At 61.7% G+C, this 27,401-nt stretch overlaps 2 protein-coding genes across 5 annotated transcripts; one reads left to right on the forward strand and one right to left on the reverse strand.

Moving 5' to 3' along the window:
- The first annotated feature begins 308 nt into the window (after positions 1-308).
- TMEM175 (transmembrane protein 175) lies at positions 309-14,480 on the forward strand. Of its 3 annotated transcripts, none has more exons than XM_036280173.1 (12): positions 309-366; positions 6,226-6,405; positions 7,027-7,187; positions 7,449-7,487; positions 8,126-8,220; positions 9,903-9,954; positions 10,196-10,231; positions 10,860-10,943; positions 11,314-11,478; positions 12,133-12,211; positions 12,352-12,487; positions 13,694-14,480. In XM_036280173.1, exons 3-12 carry the CDS (start codon positions 7,035-7,037, stop codon positions 14,349-14,351), a joined length of 1,497 nt encoding a protein of 498 aa, XP_036136066.1. In that variant the 5' UTR covers positions 309-366; positions 6,226-6,405; positions 7,027-7,034; the 3' UTR covers positions 14,352-14,480. The 3 variants fall into 3 exon arrangements, with proteins under 3 accessions (XP_036136066.1, XP_036136052.1, XP_036136057.1); XM_036280159.1 differs by having other exon boundaries at positions 8,123-8,220; positions 13,694-14,479; XM_036280164.1 differs by lacking the exon at positions 6,226-6,405 and having other exon boundaries at positions 318-366; positions 8,123-8,220; positions 13,694-14,479.
- A 123-nt stretch (positions 14,481-14,603) lies between these two features.
- DGKQ (diacylglycerol kinase theta) lies at positions 14,604-26,962 on the reverse strand. Of its 2 annotated transcripts, none has more exons than XM_036280139.1 (23): positions 26,689-26,962; positions 23,980-24,059; positions 23,229-23,328; positions 22,884-22,969; positions 22,678-22,803; positions 22,267-22,420; positions 22,118-22,189; positions 21,920-22,020; positions 21,593-21,837; positions 21,417-21,507; positions 21,228-21,282; positions 21,041-21,102; positions 20,541-20,691; positions 20,062-20,100; positions 19,432-19,547; positions 17,977-18,128; positions 17,598-17,746; positions 17,299-17,477; positions 16,910-17,010; positions 16,587-16,733; positions 16,344-16,455; positions 16,118-16,270; positions 14,604-15,756 (listed from the first exon to the last, which is right to left on the reverse strand). In XM_036280139.1, the coding sequence occupies exons 1-23, from the start codon at positions 26,960-26,962 to the stop codon at positions 15,676-15,678; spliced, it is 2,826 nt and encodes a 941-aa protein (XP_036136032.1). In that variant the 3' UTR covers positions 14,604-15,675. The 2 variants fall into 2 exon arrangements, with proteins under 2 accessions (XP_036136032.1, XP_036136023.1); XM_036280130.1 differs by lacking the exon at positions 14,604-15,756 and adding an exon at positions 15,765-15,974.
- Between the last annotated feature and the right edge of the window lie 439 nt (positions 26,963-27,401).

The raw sequence follows: 27,401 nt of genomic DNA on the forward strand, positions 1-27,401 counted from the left end.
CGCCGTGACGCAGGCCCGGAAGGACGCCGGCCCTCACTTCCGCCCCGCCGGGCGCCTGCGCCTGCGCAGAGCCCTGGTCGCGGGTCGCGCGTGCGCAGAGCCCTGGTCGCGGAGAACTTCCGGCCGTCGCGTTCCCGGCTCCCGCTGAGCGGGACACCGGCGCTCAGAGCACTGGCCGCGGCGCCTCCGGCAGGTAGCCCAGCTCCCGGCCCAGCTCTCCGGCTCCGCCGGTGGTCAGGAGCTCCGCCGTGGCCGGGGCGGAGCCGGCTGCGTGCGCGGCGGGCGGCGGCCCTGCAGGCGGGCGGGCAAGGAGGGCGGTGACCGCCGGAGAGGTCAGCTTCGTAGCGACCGAAAGCCCCTGCGCCGGTTAGTGAGTAAGACTCGTTGCACCGTGGACGGTCCGGGCTTGTGGGGTTTGGCGAGGGCCACATAAGTGGGTTTGCTTTTTAAGAGTTGGTGGTTACTAAAGACTGAAAAACTTTCGTTTAAAAACCCAGTTTCCCAGCTTCTGTAGTAAAATCAGACCCAGGACTCGGGTGTGACCGGTCACCTACAGCTGTCCCCTTAGGGCAGACAGCATTCCCCCTGCCCAAGTAGGCTCATTTTTGTTCCCGGCGGGGTCAGTAGGCACCGCAGGCTGCAACACCGTCCACAGAGAATTGGCTGTCAAACAGGAAAAGGGACGCCAAAGCCCCAGTCCTTCCAGAATGCCAAGCTATGAACTCCCTTCTCGGACTGGCTACTTTGTTACCGTCCTGATAGTAACAGTAGCCTAGTTTATCCAGCGGCTTGCTGCTCGCGCATCCTTCTGTGCAGTGGTTCACTTTAATGATCCTAGAATGTTTTGGAGAAGAAAGCACAGTCTGGCCAATCTCCCCCTCACCACCTTTTTTGTTTTTTCTTGGATGAGAAAACATAACAATGTCATTACCAATGGCCAAGGTCAACAAGTTATACAGCTAGAACTGCACACAGGTCACATGGCTTGTCCAGCCAGTGCACTTGTCTGGTAAAGGAACACAGGCTGGAGGCTCAGGAAAGAGTAGACAGCCATGGGGGTGTCCTCAGCATGCAGTGGCAGTTGGCCCTAAAAGCTGAGGACAGCCTGTTAGCGAGAAAAGGGTTAGAGCCTCCAGAGCATGGACCAGCGGGAGGCAGCATGTGTCACGGAGCTAAGGGAAGGATATTTCCAGAGACAAAAAGGTAGTGTCAAATGCTACCTTAACAGTCAAATAGAAAAAGGGAGAAAAAACCTATGATGCCCTGGCCAGTGTGACTCAATGGATTGAGCATTGCTCCATGGCCTGAGAGGTCCCCATTCGATTCCTGCTCAAGGCACATGCCTGGGTTTCAGACTCAGGGCCTCAATCCCCAGTAGGGGGCATGCAGGAGGCAGTCAATTGATGTTTCTCTCCCACATCAATGTTTCTCTCCCTCCCTCTCTCTAAAAAATTAAAACATTTAAAAAAAAAGACCGCCCTGCTGGTGTGGCAGAGTGGTTGAGTGTCAACCCATGGCACCAAGAGGTCGCTGGTTCGATTCTGGGTCAGGGCACATGCCTAGGTTGTGGGCCCAATCCCCAGTGAGGGGCATGCAGGAGGCAGCCAGTCGATGTTCTCTCATCAATGTCTCTATCTCTCTCCCTCTCTTTCTCTGTAAAAATCAATAAAGAACAATCATTTAAGACCTATAAGATTATTGGTGACCTTGCGAAGAAGTTTCTTTGCAGTGTTGAGGTGGAAACCCCATGTAGGTAGAGGAATAAGAAATGCGGGGGGTGGAGATTGAGGGGGACTCCTGAGTGGCTAGAGCTGTGGGAAGGGAGCCAGGAGGGAGGAATAGTGAAGTAGGGACCCCAAGAAGAGGGGAAGGAATGGAATCCAGATCATAGCCGAGGTGTCTTCACTTTGGACATAGAAAAACACTTTCCGTTGTAAAAGGCAGGAAGGAGGTGCATTGCCGTGCAGGTAACTATGTGTTTACTGGAATGAGAGTGAAAGAATTCTCTGATGGCCCCTCTTCTCACTGTGAGTGAGGAAAAGAAAACATCACTGAAAACGAGAAGGAAATGAGAAAGCTCAGAGTTAAGCAGTGTGGAAAGGTTGCAAGTAGTTCCACGGGAAACCCCGTGACAACTTGCCTAGACAGCATGATTAAGTTGGAGGGCTCGTTTGAATTTGGAGGCCATGAATTTGTCCTCCCATGATCTAGGATCAGGTGGAGATTTCTAAATCGTGTGATTACTTTTTATTTCCTAAGTATCTATGGAGCACCTTTACATACTGGCACTGCTCTGCATGCTGTAGTAACACAGTCTTAACCCAAATTGGTATCGCCAGACCACACTTCTCTCCTGAATTTTAGACACTTGTTCTTAGATATTTCACCTCATATGTATGTACATGCCTGAAACTGAATTTGTGGTCTTCATCCCCAAACTTGTACCTCTGTAGTAGCTTGAATGAGGACAAATTGGTATGACTTACATTACCTAACTTCCAGATGTATTACAAAGCCACAGTAATCAAAACAGTATGATGTTGATATAAAGGTAGATGAGTAGATCAATGGAACAAAATAAAGAGTTCAGAAATCGGCCCATGAGTATATATACATGGTCAGTTTATTTTTGACAAAAGGATAAGGGTAATCCGAGAAAGAATAGTCTTTTCAACAAATGATGTTGGAGAAGTTGAGTATCCATATGTTAAGAAAGATTCCTCCCTGGCCGGTTTGGCTCAGCAGTTGGAGCGTCGGCCTGCGAACCAGAGAGTTCCTGGTTCGGTTCCCACTAGGGGCACGTACCAAAAAAATAAATAAACAAACAATCCATACCTTTCATCATGTGCAAAAATTAACTTGAAATAGATCATAAATGTAAATGTGAAGCCTAAAACCATAAAACTTCTAGAACAGAATCAGATTTTTTTTATATGACACCAAAGCACATTTCATAAAAGAAACAAGCCCTGGCCAGTTTGGCTCAGTGGTTGGAGCATCAGCCCGCGACCAAAGAGTCTCAGGTTCAATTCTGGCCAAGGGTACATACCTCGGTTGCGGTTTGTCCCCGGCCCCGGCTGGACTTGTGCAGGTGGCAACCGGTCCATGGGTCTCTCTCGCATCTATGTTTCTTTCTCTCTCTCTCACTCTGTCTGAAGGTAAATGTAAAGTATCATCGGGTGAGGATTGAAAAAAACAAAACAAGCTGGCCCAGACAGTGTGGCTCAGTGGTTGAGCGTCAACCTATGCACCAAGAGGTCGCCAGTTCGATTCCCAGTCAGGGTACATGCCCGGGTTGTGTGCCAAATCCCCAGTGGGAGCATGCAGGAGGCAATCAGTCATTGTTCTCTCTCATCGTTGTTTCCATCTCTCCCTTCCTTGATCTCTAAAAATCGATCAAGAAAGAAATTTTTTTTATAAAGTGGACTTCACATCAAAATTAAGGACTTTGAAACACATTATTGAAAACGTCCTTCAATAGGTGAATGGATAAATTATGGTACATCTTTAAAATGGAATATTATTCAGTAGTAAAAGAAATGAGCTCTCCCCGGCTGGTGTAGCTCAGTGGTTGAGCATCGACCCATGCACCAAGAGGTCACGGGTTCAGTTCCTGGTCAGGGCACATGCCCGGGTTGTGGGCCAAATCCTCAGTGAGGGGCATGCAGGAGGTGACCAGTTGATGTTCTCTCTCATTGATGTTTTTATCTCTCTCCCTTCCTCTCTCTCTAAAATCAATAAAGAAAAAAAATTAAAAATTAAAAAAAAGAAATGAGCTCTCAAGCCACAAAAAGATATGGAGGAACCTTAAATGCCATGTTGCTAGCAAAATAAGTCCATCTGAAAAGACTGCACTCTGTCATTCCAACCCTACAACGGAGAAGGCCAAACTGAAGACAGTAAAAGCATCGGCAGTGGCTAGGGGTTTGGGAGGGAAGAAAGGAGAGAGCATGGTATTGTTAAGGCTGTGAAACTTCTGTGTGTACGGCGAGGGTGCATACAAGGCATGCATTTGTCAAAACCCATAGAAATACCACACAAAGAGTGAACCCTAGTGTCACCTGGACTAAAGTTGCTAAGATGTGTCAGTGCTGGCTCCCCAGTGTGCAGTGCCACTGTACCACACTAGTGCAATATGTTAAGAGGGGAAGCTGGAAGGGGAATAGTCAGCATACCTGGAACTCTGCTTTCTGCTCATTTTCCTGCAGACATGAAACTCAAAAATAGTCTTACCTGTTAAAAGAAAAAAGTGTGGCCCTGGCTGGTCTGGCTCAGCGGTTAGAGCGTCGGCCTGCAGAACAGGGAGTCCTGGGTTTGGTTCCCGCTGGGGGCATGTACCTCGGTTGCGGTTTGTCCCTGCCTCGGTTGGGGTCGTGTGGGTGGCAACCACTCGATGTATCTCACATCGATGTTTGTCTCTCTCTCTCTTTTCCCCCCTCTCTCCCTCCCACTCTATCTGAAGATAAATGCAGAAGTGTCCTTGGGTGAAGATTTAAAAAGAAAAGCTGAGAGAATGAAAAGACAGCCCAAACTGGGGGCAAATATTTGCAAATCACATGTCTGCTAATGGACTTGTATCTGGAACATATAAATAGATACAAACTATATGCACAATCATCTCTGCATAATCTTCACAGTGATTTCCGAGCTCCTGGCCTGGCATTCAGGACTCTGGGTCAGTCTAGCTCCAGGTGCACATCCAGGCAGAGCTCCTGCTCCGCCTCACTAGGCTCCCCCTGCTCGCAGTGACTCAAGCATTGCTGGGGCTAGAAGAGACATGGCCCGGCCCTGCCAGTGTGGCTCAGGGGTTGAGCATCGACCCTGCACCCAGAGGTCACTAGTTCAATTCCCGGTCAGGGCACGTGCCCAGGTTGTGGGCCAAATCCCCAGTGGGGGGCGTGCAGGAGGCAGCCAGTCGATGTTCTCTCTCATCGCTGTTTCTATCTCTCTCTCTCCCTCTTCTTTCCTCGCTCTCTAAAATCAGTAAAGAAAAACAAAGCAATAGACCTAGTGCATTTAAAAAAAAATATGTGCCCTTGACTGGAATCAAACCCACGACTTTGGTCCTTGGGCTGATGCTCTAACCGCTGAACCAGACTGGCCAGGGCAATGACTCTTAAAAGTTTGTATATGACAAAGGTAACATGTAGCTGATGTGTTTTGAACACATTTGCGTGTTAGGCACTAGGGCTTTTTTAATCCTAAAATACACATAACAAAAGCTAACCGTTTTAACCAATGTTGAGTGTCCAGTTGGTTGCGTTAATCACACTTACACTGTGGTGTAGCCATCACCACCATTCACAGTCATCATCATCTTGCAAGACTGAAACTGCGTCCCTGTGAAACAGTAACTCCATGTCCGTCCCCTGCCCTGCCCTAGCACCCACCATCTACTTTCTGTCTCCATGATTCTGACTACTCTGGGTACATCATGGAAGTGAGGTCACACAGTGCCTGCCCTTCGTGACTGCTTCACTCGGCACAGTGTCCCCCAGGCTCATCCATGGTGTGCCGGGATTTCCTTCCTTTTTCTTTTAAATCCTCACCTGAGAATGTTTTTTCATTTATCTTCTGATAGAGAGGGAGGGAGAGAGAGAGAGAGAAACATCGATTGGTTGTCTCCTGCACAACCCCACGAGGACTGGGGACCAAACCACAACCAAGGTACGTGCCCTTGACCTGGACTGAACCCAAGACGCTTCAGTCCGTGGGCGGCGCTCTAACTGCCGAGTCAAACTGGCCAGTGTGGGATTTCATTCCTTTTTAAGGCTGAGTAATATTCCACTGCGTGGATGGACATATTTGCTTGTCCATTTATCCGTAGGTGGACACTTGGGTTGCTTCTACCTTTAGCTGTTGTGAATATCGCTGCTGTGAGCATGGGTGTGCAGACATCTGTAGTGGTTTTATTCATAACCACCCCCAAACTAGGAACAACCCACATTTTACAGCTGGTGAAGGGATGTAAGTAAGTACACCGTGGAATTAAGTGCACAGAGAAAAACATTGATACTCACAAAACACAGTGAATCGCAGATGCATCATTGTAAGTGAGAGAAGCTAGACTTGAAAGGCACTGTGGAGCACAAGTCCACCTATGGGCCAATGTGGAAAAGGCAGAGTGACCGTAACAGTGTTAGCGGCAGCCAGGGTTTGGGGTGGAGGAAAGCTTGACCACATCGGGCCCTCGTGGGGACAGAACTGGTGTGGTTGTGGTTACAGCCTGTGCGCTTGTCAGAAACCCTCCGAACTGGGCCCCAGTGGGCGAAGAGATAAGTCAGAGGCAGCTGAAAGCGAAGCCGGTTCCAGCCTCCCTGCCTGGTTGCTGCGTGCGGCCCTGCAGCGGGCGGTGTCGACTCACTGGGGGTCGGGCTTTTGCTGTGTACCACAGTCGTGTGGAAGGTGGGTGATTGTTTTGTGTGAACACACAAGTGTCCAACACTGTAGCTTTGGGCCACTGGACGTGTTCCTCTCAGGTGTTTCTGAGTCTGTCCATGTGGCTGTTTCATGCCTTTTACTTCCTGTCTCGGCTTGGGCCACAGTACAAGCCAGTGCCCAGTACAAGCAGGAACTTCTCAGTCCTAGAGGCCAGACGCCCAAGATCAGGGCGACAGTCAGTTCAGTTCTCAGTGAGGGCTGTTTCCTGACCTGCAGCCAGTCACTGCCCTCACACGGGGGAGAGGACGCTCTGGTCTCCTCTCCCATCAGGGCATGCATCCCCTCCTGGGCCCTTCATGGCCTCACCTAACCCACACCTCATTGCCTCCCAGTGGGCCAGGGCTCCAGCACAGGAGCACTCAGGGACAGACGGTCACCCACAGCACTGTCTGACAGTCCGTAGGGCTAGGGTTCATGCCATCCACTGCAGCGCTGCGCTTGGGTGTGGCCCTGCATGTGCTTCCTCTCGCACTCCTGGGGACCGGGCCGCCACCTTGGAGGGCGCTTGCACTGCAGCCTTCCGGGGGAGCCAGCAGGCACAGGCTCCAGGAGCACCCGCAGGTGCAGACCTGTGCTTCTCCACAGGCCCCATCATGTCTGAGCCCCGGACCCCAGAGCCAGCCCTCAGTGTGCAGGGAGACTCCCCCACGAGCACGAGGGATGAGGACGCTGCCGACGGGACCCAGCACTCCCAACGCATGCTCAACTTCAGTGACGCGCTACTGTCCATAATCGCCACAGTCATGGTCTGTGTGGGAGCCCCGCCCAGCTCAGGGCCTCCCCCAGCCCGAGCCTCTCCCGTGGCCCCATCCTCACCCTTCCACGCAGCCTTCTGGCAGAGCCTGGCCCATCCCAGCAGCATCCTGGGCTCCCAGCCCTCTGGCAGCTGAAGGGGGTGGGGGAGCAGCCTGGCCCCGGCTTGAGTCCCCAACACCACGGTGTCCAAGGAGCAGTCAGTGCCCAGCCCAAGACTTGTCCCTTGGTTCCTTTTGTGTCTTTGTTGGTAGATCCTGCCTGTGACCCACACGGAGATCTCCCCAGAACAGGTACTTGGGCAGCGCCGGCAGCATCTGGGGTGAGGGGAGGGCCCACAGGCCTAAATCTGGGTGGGCGTCATGCGGGGACATTGCTGGGAGGGCACCGGGGAGCCTGGAGGACAGGCTGAGAAGGGAGGCAGCAGGTCCCTTGCAGTGGGTGACGGCCACATGCGGCTTCATCACGGGTGGATGGGAACAGGTGCTCGTCCCGAGGCAGAGCATCTGTGAGAACAGCCTCACTCTGCGAGTGAGATGTGGCATTGGGAGCTGGACACACGTCAGAGGCCTCGGGAAGTCCCTGGGGTGCCCCCCGCATGTGACCGGGAGTCCTTGTGGCAGAGCAGTGGTCTGCGCCCAACGAGCACACTGGCCTGGATGCCCCGGCCATGGGGGCTGCTGAGCTTGGCTTTGTCATGTGTGGAAAGGGGGCAGCAGTCCCTCCCCAGAGCTTTGCTGGGCAGGAGCTAGGAATGCGGGTGCAGTCCCTGGGGGGCAGCAGCAGCGACCAGGCCGTGCTGTGCTGCTCCCGAGCCTCCCCCTCACAGGGACCCGTGTCTGAACACCAGCAGTGTGCGGGAAGCCCTGTCCCGCCGGCTGCAGTGCCCTGGAGTGTGTCATTTGACAGGGACGCTCTTCTGTTCCAGCAGTTTGACAAAAGTATACAGAAGCTTCTAGCAACGAGGATTGCTGTGTACCTGATGACGTTTCTCATCGTGACCGTGGCCTGGGCAGCACACACCAGGTGCGGGTCGGGCTGCGGCTTCCCACCTGCTGGCTCGTCACAGCAGCTCCAAGCCCTCAAGCACCCACCCGATCCGGTGCCATCCAGCTGCCCCTCACTTCCTGGGCTAAGCCCCAGGGGTGTTGGGCTGCCCCTCCCCGGCCCTCCCCCAGTCTCGGTCCAAGCCTCTGCGTTGTTCTCTGCGTAGAGCAGGGCGGGTAGGGCCTGGCTGCCGCCACCCAAAGCTGCCTGGAGACCACACAGGCAGGGCACCGGGCACTGCAATGCCACCCTCTGCTCCCTGTGACACCTGCCGCGGAGACGGCAGCCTGGAGGGCTTCAGACCCACGTCCTAGGCCTGAGCTTTCTCTCAGGGAGGAAACGTTTCCTTAAGATCTGAGGGGAAAGCCCTCAAGAGCTGCGGGGGCCCGAGCCCAACGAAGGCTCCCAGGGAAAGAGTTGGGGTGGGGCGGGGCACCCCTGGAAAGAACACACTCTCCAGTGTGGGGACACTGGTGTGAGGCTTTTAGGCGCTGGCACTTGCATTAAGACTCCCCGTGTTGTCAGCAAAGTGTTCCTAGGAGTAGATGGCACGGCACGGCCCCGCCCTGCCCCGTCCTGCGGAGGGCTGAGCAGGCTCCCTTCAGAGCTGGTTCACCCGAGGCCACACCCAACTGCTGGAGGCCCGGCCTGGGGACCAGCACGGATCCCCAGGCCCACCCTGGGGCTGTGCTCCTCGTCCAGGGCTTGCCCTGAGTACTGGCCCTGAGGCCACCCGTGGCCCCTGGCTGGACATGGACCACCCAGTGGGAGGAGCAGGGCCACTGAGCCCAGCCCAGGAGAAGGCACATCCTCGGGGTCAGAGCCCTGAGGAGAACCTCCGCAGGGGCAGGATGAGGATGGCAGGGCTCAGGAAAGGGTGTGTCCAGCGGCTGGCTGGTCTTGGGAGCCCTGTGGCAGCTGAGTGTCTCCTGTGCTCCTGCGCGGCCTGGAACCGCTCTGCCACTCAGGCTGCTCCGGCAGGGTCGGTGCGGGTGCCCAATGTTTTTAAAGACTTTTCACTTTTAGAGAGAGAAGCATGGATCGGCTGCCTCCTGCACGCCCCCTACTAAGAACAGCACGCCACTCGTGCGTCCTGACTGGGAGGCAACGGGCAGCCTTTGGGTGCCTGGGACAACGCCCAGCCAACCGTGCCACACGGGCCGGGCACGTGTTTCCTTTTAACGTGGTCTTTGGACACGAGGCTTGACAAGCAAATCCACTGTAAGCTGGAGCGTGTCCTTCACAGGGTTCCGGTCTCCGGTGTGCGGGCACGGGGCCTCACCCGTGGGAGCCCCCTTCCTGGGCCCCACACAGGCCTTCCTCTGCGGCTGCGGGGAGCGGGGGCGGGGAGCAGCCCCAGCCCGCCCTGAGCTGCGAGGACAGTGACCCCCAAGCTACCACGCACATGCACTGTCCCACAAACGGAGTCTGCCCCAGTGGCAGCTGAGCGCCAGGGGACACGGGAAATCCGTGGGAAAGTCGACCCGGCAGCTTCCAGGGCGTGTCTGTCTTTCGTGTTTTCCAACCTCCACGCACTGTGTAGTGTTTTAAATTCGGTTAAAAGTTGCACTGTCATGATTTAATCGGAAAACACGGAGAGTGTTTTGATGCTGGTAGAGCTGCATTATTGATGGTGCATCTCTTCCTGTTTTTCTGTTTAGATTGTTCCAGGTTGTTGGGAAAATAGACGATACCCTTGCCTTGCTCAACCTGGTGAGCTCCCTTTCTTTTGGGGGTAACGATTCTGTGTGTAGACCCTCCCTCCAGGGAGAAGTGAAGGCAGGCTCTCGGCCTCTCGGTTGCCCACCCACAGCCAGTTCCTCATGGCCTCCCTGGGCACAGGGAGAGGAGCCCTACCCTCTGCGAGGGGTGGGTGGCAGGAGGGGGACACAGCCAGCCTGGAGTGACCTGCCTTCCATCCCTCCTCCTCCCCTGCATCCCTCCTGCTTCCCAGGCCTGCATGATGACCATCACCTTCCTGCCATACACAGTGAGTGCTGGCCATTTCCAGGCCTTGCTGCACCCCACCCCACCCCCGGGCCCAGCCTGCCCTCTTCTGGGCCAAAGGACTCAGAACCCCAGACCAGCAGGTGATGCAGGACAAGGAGAGGAGGTTGGGGGTGCCGGCAGCCAGGCCTGCCAGGGGAAGGAGACACCCAGATTTGTAGGCTGGGTGGAGGAGGGGAGGTCCCCAGGGGCCCCAGCAGCGGCAGATAATGTGCCTGAGCCTCCAAGGGCCAATGAGGGGTGTCCCCCATGCTTATTGGTACCCCCAGCTCCCACTTGGTCCCCAGTGCATGGCCTCCTGGCCATCCCAGGTCCATCCCCAGCTTGTGGCCCCCACTCACTCTGAGCTCTGACAGCAATGATCTGAGCGTCCAGGTCTGTGGTCACAGAATTGGGGCGGGGAGGGGGATTCTTATGGGTGTCATGACGGTTCAGCTCTAAGTTTGATGGACTTGCTATCTGGGAGGAGATGCCCCCAGGGCCCAGCCACCCCATCTCAAGACAGCCCAGCCAGCCAGCCACAGGAGGCTCACAGGGCCTGGAACTCCGGGCCCTGCGGAACCTGGAACCCTGGGCCCTGCGGAACCTGGTCTTGTTATGTTTGGCTGCAGTTTTCCTTGATGATGGCCTTTCCCGAGGTGCCTCTGGGCATCTTCCTGTTCTGTGTGTGCGTCATCGCCATCGGGGCCGTGCAGGTGGGCTGCCGGGCCGCCTCCCCGCCCTGAGTGCGCCTTCTCGGAGCAGGGTGCTCGGGTGGGGTGTGGTGCAGTGAGAGCCACGCACAAGGGGTGTGGAGAGTGCTGCCCTGGGGCGCCTGCCATGGCCCAAAGCTGGGGCCTGGGCTCCGGTGCCAATGTGGAGAGTGAGGAGCGGCCTCCCAAGTCCCCAGCAGGGTGGGCAAAGCAATCTGAGACCCCGACACAGCAGAGCAGGGGCTCCTGTCCACTTTGTACCCCCAGAACGCCCCACTGGGAGCCTTCCAGCTGACCCCCGCCCTCTGAGGACCCCACCGAGGCCTCCGCTGGTCCCTGCGGGGCCCTCTCCCACAGGCGTGCTCTCCTGCAGGCGCTGATCGTGGTGTATGCGTTCAGCTTCCCCCACCTCCTGAACCCTCAGGTAGGGTGCGCAGCCCCCCGGGGCCTCTGCCGGCAGCACATCCTGCGCATTGTCCTCCGGGGCCCAGCGCTGTGCTTCCTGGCCGCAGGCTTCTCCTTGTTCTTCTATCCAGTGGTGAGTGGGGAGCAGGGTGGAGGGGAGAGCACACCCCCGGGAGGGGTGGGGAAGGGCTCCCAGGAGCATTGCATGTCACTAGAGGCTTCTGTGCCTGGCTCCTTCCACTCAGCTCAGGTTCACCTGTAGCAAGTGCCCGGCTCTCCTTGCTCTTCACGCCCCAGTGACATCACGGTGTGGGTGGGAGCATGCTGGCCATCCCTCCGCGGGCACGTGGGCTGCGCGAGTGGTGTGCAGGCCTCTCCGAGGTGGGACTGCTGGGTCACATGGCCGTTCTGTGTGACCTTGTGGGAAGTGCTGCGTCTTCCACAGTAGCTGCACCTCTGCATTCCTGCCGTCAGTGCACCAGGTTCCTGTGTCCTCGACAGCACTGTGTCTGGTGTTTTCACAGTAGCTGTCCTGGTGGGTGCGAGGGGAGTTTGCTGTGGCCTCAGTCCCATCCCTGCCAGGGGTGGTGCTGAGCACCCTCAGGGCTCTGGGTCCACGGACCCCACCCCCTGTCAGTGGGTCCGTCTGTGGACACGGACCCCCTCGGAAGTGGTTAGCAGGCACTGTCCCCGCTCTCCTGGTGGTGTGACGCACAGCTGCCACCTCGACGAGGTGTGCACGCACCTCCCTTTGGAGCAGGTCTGACGTGTGCCGTGTCTTGTGCAGTCGTACGTGCTGATGGCGACGGTCATCTTCCTCCCCTACGTCAACAAGGCTGCCAGCTGGTGCCGGGACAGGCTCCTGGGTGGGTGCCGGCGGCTGCTCCCTCTGGGGCCCTTCCCCTGGCCTGCACGCTCCCGACCCCTTGGGGAAGAGGGCAGTAGAGTCTGCTGGCCCTGCAGCCCCAGGGGCTTGGCCAGCTCCTCCTTCCTGCCACGTCCACAGGCCCCCAGGAGTCCCCGGCTCACAGCATGGAGTTCTTCACTTTCAACCTGCAGGAGCCTCTCAGCAAGGAGCGGGTGGAGGCCTTCAGCGACGGGGTCTATGCCATCGTGGCCACGCTCCTCATCCTGGACATCTGGTAAGGCAGGCTCCGTGCTGGGTCTCCCAGGCTTGCTGGATGGGGATCCGTGGCCCACTTGTCCACAAAATGCCTCTCATCCTCCAGCCCAACAAAGGCACTGGGGGTGCCCTGGCACTACCTCCCCCCAAAAAGGAATCTCACCCTGGGCCAGGCTGCCAGGGTGTGGGGTCTGCATGCCAGCAGCCCCCCCTCAGCCTCCTCCTGCTGAGCCCTCCGCCCAGCTCTCCTGACCCACCCGCTGTGCTTTCGCTCTAGGGCTTGTTTGCTTCCTGTCTCCCTCCTCTCCACAGCCTTTTGTCCCTGGTTGGCTTTCAGTAAGTCCTCCTTGTTAGCACGTTGGGAGCCCGACATCATGTTCTTTGTGATGGTCTAAAGTCTTCGTTCTGATTCTTCCCCGGCAACTCTTTTCACCGTAATTTGTGAATTTTAGAGATCAGGAGCAAGTGTCCACTGGTGCCAATCTCTGAGGCCTAGGCCTGAGCTTCCAGAATGTTCTGCTGCGTTGGTCCCTCCATGAGTGGTGTGGGGATTGGCTGCAGTTGGGGGCCAGGGGAGGGGACGTTCTTCCCTCCACCCTACCCAGAGCCCGGCCACCCTCCCTGCTGGCCCTGAGGACCTCATGGGGTCCCCAGGCAACCACTCCCAGCTTCTGTCTCCCATTCCCTCCTTGTAACCCGAGTCCAGCCCCCCCGCCAACACATGTGCAGCACCCCTATGGGGACGGTGTGTCAGGTGCCCCTGCCCCCACTGGTTCAGAGCTGCCGCTGAGCTTTCTGGGCGTGCAGTTGAAAGCAGCAGCCCCCATGACCTCCCGGAGCGGAGGAGCCCAGGGCTTGACACACCTTGGAATTGCTCCTTACCGTCATGTCTGTGGGTCTGTGCCCCAAGTGGACAGGCCGCTGCGGGAGGGTGGAAGACCTCGCAGGTAGCACCTGTGGAGGCCAGAGGGCCCAGGCTCCAGTGACCAGGCCCGGCCTCCATTTGGCAGAGAGGATGGGGTGCACTGAAGCTGGGACTTCGGATGGTTGACACTAGGCTGTCTGCTGTGCTGAGTGTGTGTTATTAGGGGCAGTGTGAACTAGGTGCTCCCCAAAGTCCTCGTTCACCTGACATCCAGTTGCGCAGGGCAGCAGCCGGGTGGGGCAGGGCGCTGAGCACCGCCTGCACTGGGGCTGCTCAGGTGCTGTCTGTTCACATCCTCAGTGAGGACAACGTCCCAGATGCCAAGGACGTGGAAGAGAGGTTCCACGGCAGCCTGGTGGCCGCGCTGAGCGTGTACGGGCCGCACTTCCTGGCCTATTTTGGCTCCTTCGCCACCGTGGGCCTGCTGTGGTTCGCCCACCACTCGCTGTTCCTGCACGTGCGCAAGGCCACGCAGTCCATGGGGCTGCTCAACACGCTCTCGCTGGCCTTCGTGGGCGGCCTGCCGCTGGCCTACCAGCAGACCTCAGCCTTCGCCCGGCAGCCCCGCGACGAGCTGGAGAGCGTGCGGGTCAGCTGCGCCATCATCTTCTTCGCCAGCATCTTCCAGTTCGCCATGTGGACGGCCGCCCTGCTGCACGAGGCGGAGACGCTGCAGCCCCCTGCACGGTTTGGGGGCCGGGAGCACGCCTTCATGTTTGCCAAGCTGGCGCTGTACCCCTGCGCCAGCCTGCTGGCCTTCGCCTCCACCTGCTTCCTGAGCAGGTTCAGCACGGCCATCTTCCACCTCATGCAGATCGCCGTGCCCTTCGCCTTCCTGCTGCTGCGGCTCCTCGTGCGCCTGGCCCTGGCCCTCCTGCGGGCACTGCGAGGTCTGGCCCGGCCCGCGCAGGGCGTCGAGGAGGCCCCGCAGGCCCCGCTGCTCCCCGCCCCCTGCTAGCACCAGCCTGCCTGGGCTGGGCTTCGTGGTGCCGTCCCGCCCGAGGCCCACACAAGCCCCGACCACTGTGTGGGCTGGCTGCGGACGGTTCTGGGCAGGTGGGGCCCAGGTCCTCTGTGCCAAGCTGCCCTCCTGGGACCCTCGGCCCGGCCTGACCCGCCCTCCCCATGTGCAGAGCTGGCAGCCTCCGGGCTGTGAGCTGCCCCCCCCCGCCCCGCCCCGCACGGTCCTCGGACAGGAGCGAGACGGAGCAAGGCAGTGCCGGACTGTATTTGCGGCAGACATAAGTTACGGTGGCAGAGACATCTCTGGGCACAGACGCACTTGACACAGGACACAGTCACCTGACCAGTTACAGACAGAGCCCACAGACACTCAGCAGCAGCCTGCAGGGCAGGCCAGTCACCACAGGGACGGGCGGAGGAACCGCGTCCGGAGGCACACAAGATGGGCATCGCGCACTGGCAGTGCGGTTTTGGCAGAAGCTGGGGGTAGGGGCACATCTGAGGTTGAGGACGAACCTCAGGGCAAAGCCCCTGGGGGTGCCAGGGGCCAGCCCTGCCAGAGGCACTAGCAGCAAAAGGACCCAGCACAGGGTTGGACAATGGGGAGCAGCAAGGGTTTGTGGGTCCTCGTCTGGGGCCTCAGGAGGCTTCCCAGGCAGACCGAACGTCCACTCAGGTTCTTCCTGGGGTTCGCAACCGGCTCCGCGGGTCGTCTGAACTCGGGCTGGTCAGCCGCCACCCACCCAGTGGGTCTCCGTGGGGAGGAGAAGTCCTGTCTGCTAAGCAGACTCGGGGAACAGCCACGTTGATCATTGGCAAACAAGACGCAAAGTGCCGAGTTGTCCTTGGTGATTAAAGCTGGCCCCTCCTCGCTCCCACTGTCACCACTTTCTCTGGGCCTTTCCAGGCACTTATGTCAGCCCACCGCCTTCGGACACCAACTCCACCCTCGGGGTGCTGGCCCAGCCCGCCGGGCCTTCACTTCTGGGCCACAGGTCAGGAGCCAGAGGAGCTGGTGGCAGGTGGGTGCCCCATGTCTGCTGGGCATTCCTGGGACCCTCAGAGCCAGCTACTCTGTCGGAGCATCTGGGAACCATCCAAAGGACACAGGAGGTCCCGGGGTGACGGGAGGCATGCCCTCCAAGGGCACTAGAGGATGGGCCAGCTGGAGCCCCTGCCCACCCCAGGTCACTGTTTGGGAGGCAGGGATGTGGGGAGAAATGCCCCAAGGTCAGGGCTACAGGTGCATCCACCACTGCCCACCACTGCTGCAGGACCGGCACAGACGCTCTGGGGCCATTCTCTACTTGGGGGCTCCCTCAAGGGTAGGCATCTGCTCTGGCATCCTTGGGGGTCCCAGTCTTCTTGGGCTTCTGCTTGGCCTTCCTGAGCATGTGGACCTGTCCCGGGGCGGGTGAGGTCAGAGGGCAGGCCACCAGCCAAGGACCCCAGAACATGCAACACCATCTTAGCCCGCTTCATAGGAGGCCGAGTGGGGGCCACATGACTGACTGTGAGGCAGGGCCTCAAGTCCCACCGCTGTCCAGCAGAAAAGCCTCTGAGGTCCAGGGGCTGATTTCCAGAGGAGAAGCAGGTGCTCTTGAAGGGCCAGCCTAACCTGTAGGGGCCACAGGACCTCCCAGGGTCAGGAAAGAAGGGGCCAGCGGGACTGCCTGGGCTGCGCCCTCCCCACAGCTGCAGCCTGCCAGCACCAAGCCCACCTCACAGCGGCTCAGCCCCTACGTTCACCCAGTCACTCACCTTCGGGCCCACAGCGGAGATGATCATGTGGCCAGGAGCCTGAACCCAGGGCTCACCGTCCACCTGCACGGGTGTGGCCTTGAGAAGGGTGACTCGGAAGTAGGCGCCCTGGGCAATGCGAATGCCGGAGCGCAGCCCGCCCTGCACCTGGCCCTGGCGGGGAGAGGGCAGGTGGGCTCAGCAGGCGGCATGTCACGCTGCGGCCCACCCGTGCACCCACACTCACCATGTGCATGACGCCCGTCACCCCCACCACCTCCAACAGCCCGTCGTCCATTCGTGGCTTCTCAAACCTTGAGTCGCTGTCGGAACCCCACAGGTCAGCCCCTGAGCCCCAGCTGTGCCGAGAGGGAGGGGTGCACAGGTGAGTGCAGGCTGCACGGGGCCCAGAGCCCCACCCGAGCCAGGACCAGCCTGGAGCTGAGGCTGCAGCTGAGGCAGAGCCCCCGAGAGCCCCGCCCACTGGCACCTGGGGATGTTGATGAAGATGAGGCCCTCGATGCTGGGCAGCTCCACCTCCCGCTGCTCCACCTGCAGCCGGATCTCCTTGTGCAGGCTGCGGGACTGGCTCATCTTCTGCAGCCCCACGCGCACGTACACACCTTTGTTGTGCAACCTGCCGGAGGAGGGTGCGCCTATTGTTACGGGGTGGGGGCTCTCCTAAAGCAGCCCCAGGTGCCAGCACCACCACCAATTCCTGCTGGTGCGTTCCCAGGATGCAAGCTGTCACCAGGGTGGCGCCAGCCTCTGCGGCCTAGGTCAGCCCCAACTTCTGTGGCCCCAGGGCAGCACCTGCTCGTGAACTTGCTGGGCTCCTCCTCTCGAGCCTGGTGGAAGTCCAGGCTGAGCTCCGCGTCGATGCCGATCCCGCAGTAGTTGCTCATCTGCACAATCTGGGGACAAGAAGGGTCCTCCCATCAGCCCTCCAGGTGCTCCCACCTTCCCAAGCTGGGTCCAGCCTCCCGTCTCCACCCAGCTGCACCCCTGCTGGAGCTGCCTGTGTGGTGGCTGCCCTGCTTCATAACCACCAGCACCGGGGAGGCAGCATGGCTGCCAGCAGGCTCTCGGCCAGCCCTGGGCCCACTCGGCAGTCACTGCTCTGAGCCTCAACTTCCCCTCATAACGGATAAGAGTCCCCCACAGGGCCCCAAGGCCGCCACACCTTCCCCGGGCACACGTACCTTGGGGGGCTCCAGGTCCGCCACACTGTTCTCCGCACCGCTGGCCTCCTGGGCATCCAGCAGGATGGTCCAGCGGTCCATGAGCACAGCATCCGCCTCGTCCACAGACACCAACACCGAGAAAGGGTCCTCTCCGCTGTAGCCCGCCCCCCAGCGGAGGACCCGGCCAAGGTCATTCCCTGGGGGCGGTGAGAGCAGGCTGACTCTCCACACGCCTCCCACCCTGGGCCTCAAGTGACACACGATGCAGGAAGGGATGAGTCCCAAGGCCCCGCCTCCCGACTCAATGGCTGACCCACCTGTGCCCAGGGGCAGGATGGCCACGGAAGGCTCTGGGCAGGCCAGCCGGTGCCGCATCTCCTCCAGGGCAGCCAGCACCCAGCCCACAGTGCCATCCCCGCCGCACACCAGCACCCGGAAGCAAGGCACCTGGGAGAACACGTGGAGCCTGGGGACGGGGACGGGCGGTCTGCCTCCAGCCACAGCCACGCGGCACGTGGGGCAGGCGGTTGAGACCCCAGATGGGACGGGCACAGCTCACCCCACCCGAGGCGGCCCTTGAGGTTTCCCACACCAAACCCCAACCGAGTCCCACCAGCCTGTCGACAGGTGTGTGAAAACCCCTTGAAGGGCTGCCAGGCTGTGAACCCTATGGCAGGGCCCCCCCCCCCGACTCACCCGGGAAGAGGCCCCCCATTGGTCAGCTCAAAGACCTGGTGAGGGTTCAGCAACTTCCGGAAACTGCAGAGTAGGTCACGGCCCTTGAGGCCCCCACTCTTGGGGTTCACAAACACGAGGAGGGGCCGGCAGTCTGCAGGCAGCTTCGTGTGCTGACAGACAGGGCGGAGTCAGGGCAGGTGCCTCCCCCACCGCACTACCTGGGCAGTGGCCGCACCCAGCCCTGGGCCCACCTGGGGCAGCCCTTCCTGAGGAAGTCTCAGGGGCCACAAAGCATCCCCAGTTTGTCACTGGCCTGTAGGGATACCCCCAAGGCAGAGGGGGCACCAACAAGCCTCTGGCCGACAGGGCCAACATGCGGCCGCCAGCCTGGAGCTCCGGGCCCACAGCCCGACACACAGCCACTGACACGCGTCCCCGAGACCTCACCCCGTCATCCGTGCAGCCACAAGCCCAGGATGGGGCCCCCCCGCCCCTCTGGGAGCCAGCTGGTACAAAGCCTGAGAGGATGCGGCTCCCAGGGCCCCGCCCACTCACATGGCAGCCAGGAGCCACATACCTCCCCTCAGGCTCAGGATGAAGGCCCTCCTACCCAATCTCCAAAACACAGTGCCCAGGAGACAGTGGGCAGGAGGCTGGGGGATCCCCACAGGCAAAGACAAGACTGGGGGTTGGGATCCCTACAATGAGGTTGCTGGTTGACAGGAGACATACAGGTTGGGCACAAGCACAGTAGCCATGGCCCAAGGGCAAGAAACACTTGGGGTGACGTGACCCACAGAGCAGGGCTGCCTGCAGGCACCTGCCCACCCGAGGCAGGTGACTGCCAGGAGGGAGGAAGTTTGAGTCATCAGCACCACCGCCCGCTCTGCCCCGGGCGCTGGGTGACAGGGCCCTGACCTTCGGCTGCATCCTCTGGTGGGGCACCCTTCCTGAGCTGGCTCAGGGTGGGGCGGGGCAAGGGGTCCTGCAGGCGTCACCCACTGGGGCACAGATCCTGAGCTCACTCAGCTGTCATCCTGCTTCCCCTGGGTCAGGCCAGGGCCAGGAGCAGAGCAGCCACAGACACCTGGGGGCCCTGGGCCACAGGGCCGAGACCAGCACTGGCCCCTCTCCCTGCCCAGACCCAAGCTGTGCCCACAGCAGAGCCCACCCTCGCCCCAGGCTGGCCACCAAGCTCCCTTCCTCCAGGCAATGCTGGGTCTTCTGGACCGTGTCTGGTTAGAGTGCCACCTGCTGGCCAAGGTGACCAAGGGCGCAAGCAGGGGTCCCACAAGTCTGCTGGACAGGGGACGAGGCCAGGCCCGGTGTCCCAGGAGAGGGCAAGGGCCTGTGGGGAGTCCTCACGGTCCATGCAGGCCTCTCACGCAGGTGAACCAGGCGTGTGTGGCAGACGCCCGAGTGTTAGATCCAGGAGTGGAAGCCTCGTCCCCCCGGGCCCCGGTTCCCACTCACCAACACGTCCGGGAGCACGAGGGCCGTCAGCAGCCGGCTGTGTACCACTGTGTCCCTGACCAGCATGCACAGCCGCTCGGCCTCTGCGAAGCAGGCCACCTCCAGCACCACAGCACCTGGGACGTGTGGGCCGTGAGCTCAGGCCTCGGCCAGTTTCCGGTCAGCCCCTCCATGGGCATCCACCCGGTGCAGGACCCCCACCCCTGGGGGAGACTTCACAACTTCACAGAGACAGGACGGGTAGGTGGGTGTGAGGGAGGCCACCAGGACGCAGGACGGAGCAACAGGGCACACCCTCACTCCCGGCCCACTGAGCCCCCGACCCACGGGGACGAGCCCACCGGCATGGAGGACTGGTAACCGCCGAGGACCCACAGAAGGGCTCGAGGTGCCGTTCTCCCACTTCTGGTGGATTTGACGTTTTCCACCAGGAGGAGGTGAACCCGGGGCAGACGGTTCAGCAAAGCATCAACCCCTCGGGCCAGGAAACAGAACACTTTCCCTCACCCGTGGTTCCTGAGAGAAGTCGGGTCTAAACACGAGCTGGTTGGCACTGAGGCAGGAAGGGTGGGGCCCTGCCCTCTAACTGCGGGGAGCAGCCTCTGCCCTAGAGTGGGTGGGGTGGCTCACCTTGCGAGGAATAGGTGTGGCTCAGGGACACCAGGCCAGCTGCAAAGACATGTGAGCGGTCGGGGAGGCGGAGGAGAGGCAGAGCAGAGGCCCCGGCTCCCCAGGGCTGGCCCACCAGCTCAGCAGCCCCCCAGCCTTTGTTCAGGGGAAACTTCACACCACGGGACAAGGCCAACCACCTCAGCAAGGGCCACCCCTCAACCACAGGCACAGCCCCCTCCCCTCCCCACTTCCCCCCCTCCCAGAGCCTAGAGCAAAGAAGACATAGTAGACCTCAGGAGGCTCAAAGCCCCTCAGAGGGGTTGTTGCAGTCTGGGCCCTGGAGCTGAGGACCAACCCACTGGGTGGGGAACCAGCTGGGTAACGGGGGAGTAGGGAGACCTGGCCTCATCCAGCAGCCCCCATGGTCTGTCTCAGGGGCCCCCTCCATCCCTGGTAGCCTGCAGCCAGCAGCCTCAGGACAGCCCAGGTGGTCACACCTTTGGTGGCCACAGCCTCATCCAGCAGGCTGCCATACTCCTGGGGGGACAGGCCGGGAGGCAGGCCACCAACGAACAGGGAGACGCGGGGGAGCACGGCCCTGCGCTCAGCCACGTAGAAGCGTGTTTGATTCATCTGCCGCAGGGATGTCTGTGGGGAGGGGGCGGAGTGGCGCTGAGCAGAGCACAGGGCAGCACCCACGCTAGGCCCCTCCACCCACACCCAAAAGGGAGCTCTGGGAAGAAGAGGGGAGGACGGAAGGCACAGGCTTCCTTTTTTTATTCCCCTCAGGGACTCAGGGGCTCTGGGCCCAAAACCCCATCTTCAAGGAACAGGTGACCTGTTAGGAGGCAGATGGACCTGCCAGGCCTGAGAGGGAGGCAATGCTGGCCAGGATGGTCAGCTGCCCACCTGGTGGCCATGGGGGCCCTTGTCTATGAGACAGAGGCCATGGCCAAAGGCCAGCAGCTCCCAGGGGCCAGAGTCCACACCCACTGACCTGCCGGATGTCTCGAAGCCGGTTGAGCAAAAACTCTTCATCTGCCAGCACTGTCCGCTGCACTACAGGGCGAGAGGCACAGCCATCAGCACTGGGCACTGTGCCACCTCTTCAGACAGCTGCCCCAACGCCCCAGGGCACCAAGGGGCAGACTGGTTGGGGCATCGGTTGCAGGCCACCCACTCACCTTGCCTGCTGCCCATGAGCACCTCCACCAGCTGGAAGTTCTCGGGACCCTCGGCCTGTGGGGGCAGAGTGGGGGTATCAGGCTTGGCCCAACCCCCACCTCCCCAGGACATCCAGCCGGGGCACCCACACAGGACTGGGACAGCTGCCGGCCCATGGTGGCTGGGACCAAGGCAGGCCATGTACATACCTGGCGCCCGAGCATCGGGAGGACCTCTGTCACCACGGTCTTCACAGTGCTCTCCGGAGTCACACAAATGGACACGTAGGCCACACCCACCCTGCAGGGGACAAGCTCAGGAGCTTGGGCCAACTGCCCAAACCCCCAACCCCTCCCAGACCCTATGCCTGGAGCCTGGGTCTCACTTGAGCCAAGCTGGGTAGACCTTCAGGATGTCCTGGGTTCGAGGCAGAGTGCGGATGATCCAGGCCTCAGGAGCTACCTCTCGGGACCTGGGGCCCCTGCTCCCCTCCTCCTCCAAAGTCCTGCCCCTCTGAGCCTTTCCCCTGGCCTCGGGGTCGGGGTCGCCAGCCTGCAGCGCGGCGGGGAGCGCCTGCAGCTCGAAGCCGCGCGGGTCCTCCGTGATGTAGTAGGCTCGCAGCGCTGCCTCCTGCGGGCGGGCGAGGAGGGAGGCGGGAGTGCAGGGCGCCCGCTGGACGGGCCCTGCCGCCGCCTGTGGGGGCCCCTCTTACCAGCACCTCCTCACTCCTGGCCAGGCGGGGGACGCTGACGACGCGAAAGTGGTTGCGATGAACAGCATCGCTGCCGTCAAAGACCTTCAGAGTCTGCTTGTCTGGGCCAGAGCGAAGTGGGTGTGAACCCGCAGGATGCGGGTCTGAACTGGGTGGGGGGCGGGGTGGGGGGCTGGGCAGCGGCTAGGGGGCACCTACTGGACTCGGGCACCGGCACCTCTCTGCCCGGGCTGGCGGGGGTGCTTCCATCCAGGCTGCAGTCCCCCTCGCCTGTGGGATACACACAGGGCCACTCACTCGGTCCGGCCCCCCCAGGCGCACCTGCCAGCCGCCCACACCCCGCTCACCCGGCTCGGGGACCGCGCTCTCCGAGATGCGGAAGCAGTGCGTCTTGCTGAAGTTGCGGGACAGCAGGCGCACGCACACCGGGGGCAGGACCATGGTGCGCAGGCGCCCGAACGTGCACTCGGGGGCGAGCACGGCAGAGCAGACCGTGTGGGCCTAAGGGGGGCACGGCCTTGAGCCTGGGCCTCTGGGTGGGACAGGGCCGCGTCCAGGCTGGCCCTCAGGGACCCGCAGGGGCCGGGTAGGACTGCCAGCTCCCCGGCGGCCTCCACTCTCTGCACAGCGGGGATCCCCACCCCGAAAGAGCCACCACGGGAGAGCTGATAGAAAGGAGGCACCCCCGCCCCGCCCCCTGGAGACTCCACTACACCCCCCCCCCCCGCGCCACAGGCCCCCGCGGCCCCTCCTCCCACCTGGACGCCGCACCACTCGCAGCGCACACCGGCCAGCACGTCGGAGGAGCCGCACGTCTTCCGACAGACCTCGCAGCGCGCACCCGAGGGCAGGTTCCCCTCCCGCCAGTGGTGGTGGTGCGTGTCCTGCGGGGGGGGGGGGCGTCAGCAGGCTCGGTCGGCCCCTCCGCCACCCCAGCCCCGGCCGCCCGCCCCTCCGCACTCACGTGGTCCCGGTGCCCGTCCAGGTGGCACTGGCGGCAGTCGCTGCAGGCGAAGGGCACACAGTCGGGGTGAACGTGCAGCTCACACACTGGGGGGCGGGCAGGGTTAGGGGCCTCTCGACGCTCCCCAGGGCCCTGCCCTCTTCTCACCCCCATCTCAGCTGGGCCTGGGCCCCGCCCTCGCCTCGCTACCTTTAAGCTCCCGGTGCCTGAAGTGCCTGCGGCCCAGCCGGGCAGCTCCAGAACCCAGAACATTTTCACCTGCCCCTCCGGCCGCCCCTCCGCCCTTGCCCAGCCGCCTGGCCGTGCACCCTGAGCAGCAGCGACCAGGGCCCTGGTCGGCGGTACCTTCACAGCGCAGCGCGGGCGCCTCCAGGCCCCTGCGGCACACAGCACAGAACTTGCGTCTGTAGAGCCCCCGGGGTCCAAAGCAATGGGCCACAGGAACCTGGACGGGCAGAGCAGTCTCAGCCTGGGGCCCACTGTCCACTCCCCCACCCCCACCCTCATCCAGTCTACATCCCAGAAAGCTCCCAACACCGCCGACACCACCTGCCTGGCCACTGCAGTACCCCACCCCCCAGATCCTCCTGCACACGTTACACCGCGCTGTGAAGGGTTCTCCGGGGACTGCCCTGCTCTGTGTAGGGCCGAGGCTGCCCTGAGCCCCCACAGTGATCTCACAAAGCCCCTTCTGCTGGGGGACACCCCTGTTGGTCCTTCCCCACCCAGCTGCGCTGACCAGGAAGTCCCGGCACTGACCACTTCCCCAGGTCTGTTCCTCTGTGGTACATTCGGGGCAACCCCGATGAAACACAGGAGGAGCACCCACCAACAGGCAGGAGGGGCAGTGCTGGGGAAGGCGGAGGGAGGGGTGAGGAGCAGTGGAAGGGAGGCCTGGCTGGTTGGGGAGGGGCTCACAGCAGGGGTGCAGTCCTAAACTCACTCAGATTAGCACAACAGGCCCTCCCACCCCAGCCCCAGGCGGTGCCCACAGCCCAGCCCATCCGACCTGAGGCCTGAGCACCAAGCTCTGCCTGCCACAGAGCCGCCCCGCCCCTTCGCCCCACCCAGCGCGCGGCCCACACTTCACACGCACCCGAACCAGGCTGGGCGCCACGCTGCTGCAGGGGGTCTTCACCTGCTTCAGGCACTTCTCGTGGGACATGAAGTTGCAGACTGGGGAGCAAAGCCGTAGGAATCAGCCCCGCGCTGCCCAGGAATCGAGGGACCCCAGGCCTGGCGCGCGGAGGGAACCTTGGCCCGGACCTCCGAGGGCCAGGAGGCAGGGCCAGTGTTCTGACAGCAGAATACCAGCACAGTGGGGGCACTCTGCCTTAGCTGATGGGGCCAATTCCTGTTTGGGGGAGTCAGTGCCTTCCTCCAGCCCCATCCAATAGTGGGAATGATGGGAAGAGTGGTTCCCACCACCCCATGGTCATGGGGGCAGAAGGAAGCCATAGCAACAAACTCTCCCCCATACGCAGAAGTGCAAAGGGACACCTTAATCCTCTGCCCCACCCTACCCCTCATCCAGAGAGAGCCCAGACCCAAGGAACAGGGGCCTGGTGGCTCTGACCATCCTGGATCACATATCTGGTGTCCCAGGAGTGGCCCTGCCCCCACATGCAGGCTCAGCTCTCCGGGTCTCTGTGAGGGGCATGCAGGTGGGTGGGCACCTGAGCATATCCTCCCAGACTGGCTTGGCCAGGAACACCCTTCCCTCACACATCCACAGCTGCATACACCCCAAACTACCACTCCCACACGCCTGCCGTGTGCCTGCCGAGACCCACAGCCAGTCTGTGATGGGCCAGAACCTCACTGAGGCTGGCGAGACAGCTGGCCTGGTGAGGGCTGCAACTGCCCCATCCAGAGGGGTAGACCACACAGGGGCCCTAAAGGCAGTGAGCACTCAGACTGTGCTGTGCTCCCAAGGCCCACCCGGGAAGCAAGGGGGCACCCCCGCCCATCCTTCAAGGCCCGCCAAGACTAAGGCTCAGCTGTGAGATGGACCCAAAGATGATAGGAAAGGGGAGACCTCAGGAAGAGTGGCTGGAGCAGCCTCTGGTAGCACTTGCAGCAGGGGTATGTCTGTGAGGATGGGGGGCCCCAAAGGGGGCCCCACTGGGGCGGGATGGGATGGACAAGGCTGCAGGGGCCTGGGAAGCAGGCAGGTAGCAGAGGGACAACTCTCCAAGTCTTGGGTGAAATCTCCCAGGGACCTCGAGGCCGCTCCATCCTACCCAGCCACTCCAGGGAGGCAGACGAACTCCTCCAGCTGGCAAGAGCAGCCCGAGGCCTTGCTTCACAGAAAATTCCAGAAGCAGTCTGGGCTCAGGGCGGAGAAGTGGAATGACACAGAGGCCCAGCAGTGAGCTCCCCGTCAGCTTCCCCTCCCGGCACTCAGACCAGCTCTACCACAGAAGGCAGCAGCTGTGGGCAGGCAGTGCCCAGCTTCCCCCTCTGGTCCATGAAGATAGCACCCCATCACCCCACATCACATGTCCTGGGTGTCTGGCAGGGGAGGGGCCTCTTCCTCCCACATCCTTATCAGGCCCCTCTATTTGCTGAGACCGCCAGCCCCTTCTCAACAGCTGGGTGTCCACATAGCTGCCCAGCAAAGGCCTCACATCACCCCTGTGTCCAGCCTCTTTCAGTGAGCAGCTGAGCTCCTCAGACCTGGAGCCTGCCTTCCCCACCTCTCACCTGTACGGGGGGAGGGGGGGTCCTGGGTCCAGCCTCAGACTGGAACCCTGCCTTCCCCACCTCTCACCTGTGCGGGGGGTGGGGTGGGGGGGGTCCTGGGTCCAGCCTCAGACTGGAACCCTGCCTTCCCCACCTCTCACCTGTGCGGGGGTCCTGGGTCCAGCCTCAGACTGGAGCTGAGTTGGACTGTACAAACATGTCTCCTACTTTGGGTGAGCTTCCTGGCACTCCCAGGGGGGAGACAGGGCAGTGCAATGTCTCCAATATGACAGAGAAACCAGGGTAACCACTCCCATGCCTACTGGCCAGGCCACCTGGGTCAGCTCCCTGGGGTCAGGACAAACATGCCATTTACTGTGGCAGAAAGCATCCTGTGTGAGGGGGTCTAGCCTCCTCTACCCAGACCTGACCAAGTCACTACAGACCTCTGCTTTAGTCGTCCCTCTGTCCCCAGAATTAAAGGCTTGTCTTCCTGAGGAGGGGGAGAACTCCCCACCCTGCCACCCCCACCTGCCCTGAGGAAGGGTTAGGGTTAGAGAGCAAACCCTGGAAGCTCACACACTGGCTGTCCAGGAGCCAGAGGAGGGAGGGACTTTTGGCCCAGTCGGTGGGTTGGCAGCTGGATGGGAGCCCTGTTGGGACATGCCAAACGGGATAGCAGGCCCTGGCCGGGCTGTCCGGGAGTCCGAACCTGAGCAGCACAGAAATCAGGCCCCTGTGGGCAGCAGAGTGCACGCACCCTGTGCGAGAATGGACCGGCACCAGAGCACAGGAGCCAGTGGCCCAGACCGGCCCTGCCTGGAGGAGCGGGCCTGCTCAGGGTGGGCTGGCCTCACCCCAACACTGCACCTGCACCTCACTCACCCTGCCCCACACCGGGGGCCCCCCCGTTGGACCCGACCCAGGTGAGGGAGCCCAGGGAGTCCTGGGAGGGACCGCCGGCACCAGACACCTCCAAGCCCTAGGCAGGGCTGGACCTCATCACTTCTGGCCGGCATACCCCTGCCCGTGGGAAAGCCACGGCCGGGCGTGCGGAGGCCGGAGGTGCGGCGCCTGCTCCGGCCGGGGCTGCGGTCTGCGATGGGGTCACGGCGCTCACCGTCGCACAGGAAGCCTGCCAGCCCCCAGATGAAGTCGGAGCAGAGGTGGCAGAAGGTGGGCTTGGTGAGCGTCACCTTCCGGAAGCTGTGGCCCGGCGCAGCGGGGCCCAGGGGCCTGGCCCCTGCCCGCTCCGGCCCCGGCCCGGACCCCAGCCCCGGCCCCAGCCGAGCGCGGCCTCCACTGCCCAGATCGGGGCTGGAGGCCGGGCTGCCCGGGCGCGGCGAGCCGCCGTCGAGCCAGGCGCGGGCCCCGGGCTCGGCCGCCGCCGCCATCCCCGACCCGGGCGGCCCGAGCCCCGGCGGCGGGCGAGAGCCGGATCCGCGTTGCGCCGAGGGAGGCCGTGGTCCCGGCTGTGCCCGCAGTCCGCGCCGGGCTTCCGACTGCGCCCGCTCCACTGCGCAGGCGCGCACTCTCGGGCCCCAGCCGGGCGGGGCGGCGCGCGGGGCTGGATGGCGAGGCCGAGCGAGGTGCGGCATGTGGGGCGGGGCCGGGCCGGGATACAGGGCGGGGCCGGCAAGAGATAGGGCTGGGGGCGGGGCTGATGCGGGAAGTGAGGCCTGCAGGGGCGGGGCCGAGGGCCCTGGGGCGGGGCCTGGGGGAGCGGGTCCTATCGAGGTGGGCCTGAGGGGAGGGGGCTGGCGTGGGGCCGGCCCCTGGACGGGGGCGGGGCCTGTGGGGCGGGAGGCTGGGTGGGCTGCATCGCTGGGGTCC

This window comes from Molossus molossus, unplaced genomic scaffold, assembly GCF_014108415.1.
Source record: "Molossus molossus isolate mMolMol1 unplaced genomic scaffold, mMolMol1.p scaffold_m16_p_1, whole genome shotgun sequence".
Taxonomy (NCBI): domain Eukaryota; kingdom Metazoa; phylum Chordata; class Mammalia; order Chiroptera; family Molossidae; genus Molossus; species Molossus molossus.

Bases quoted from the DNA above. Each gene is read 5' to 3' on its own strand.
- DGKQ (XM_036280130.1), bottom strand. From the start codon at position 26,962: ATGGCGGCGGCGGCCGAGCCCGGGGCCCGCGCCTGGCTCGACGGCGGC. The intron at 24,060-26,688 runs GTGAGCGCCGTG...TTTGCTCCCCAG, and splicing joins GGCAGGCTTCCTGTGCGACG to TCTGCAACTTCATGTCCCAC. The intron at 16,271-16,343 runs GTGAGTGTGGGT...TCTCCCCGCCAG, and splicing joins TGACGGGCGTCATGCACATG to GGCCAGGTGCAGGGCGGGCT.
- TMEM175 (XM_036280159.1), top strand. From the start codon at position 7,035: ATGTCTGAGCCCCGGACCCCAGAGCCAGCCCTCAGTGTGCAGGGAGAC. The intron at 10,232-10,859 runs GTGAGTGCTGGC...GTTTGGCTGCAG, and splicing joins TCACCTTCCTGCCATACACA to TTTTCCTTGATGATGGCCTT. The intron at 10,944-11,313 runs GTGGGCTGCCGG...GCTCTCCTGCAG, and splicing joins TCGCCATCGGGGCCGTGCAG to GCGCTGATCGTGGTGTATGC.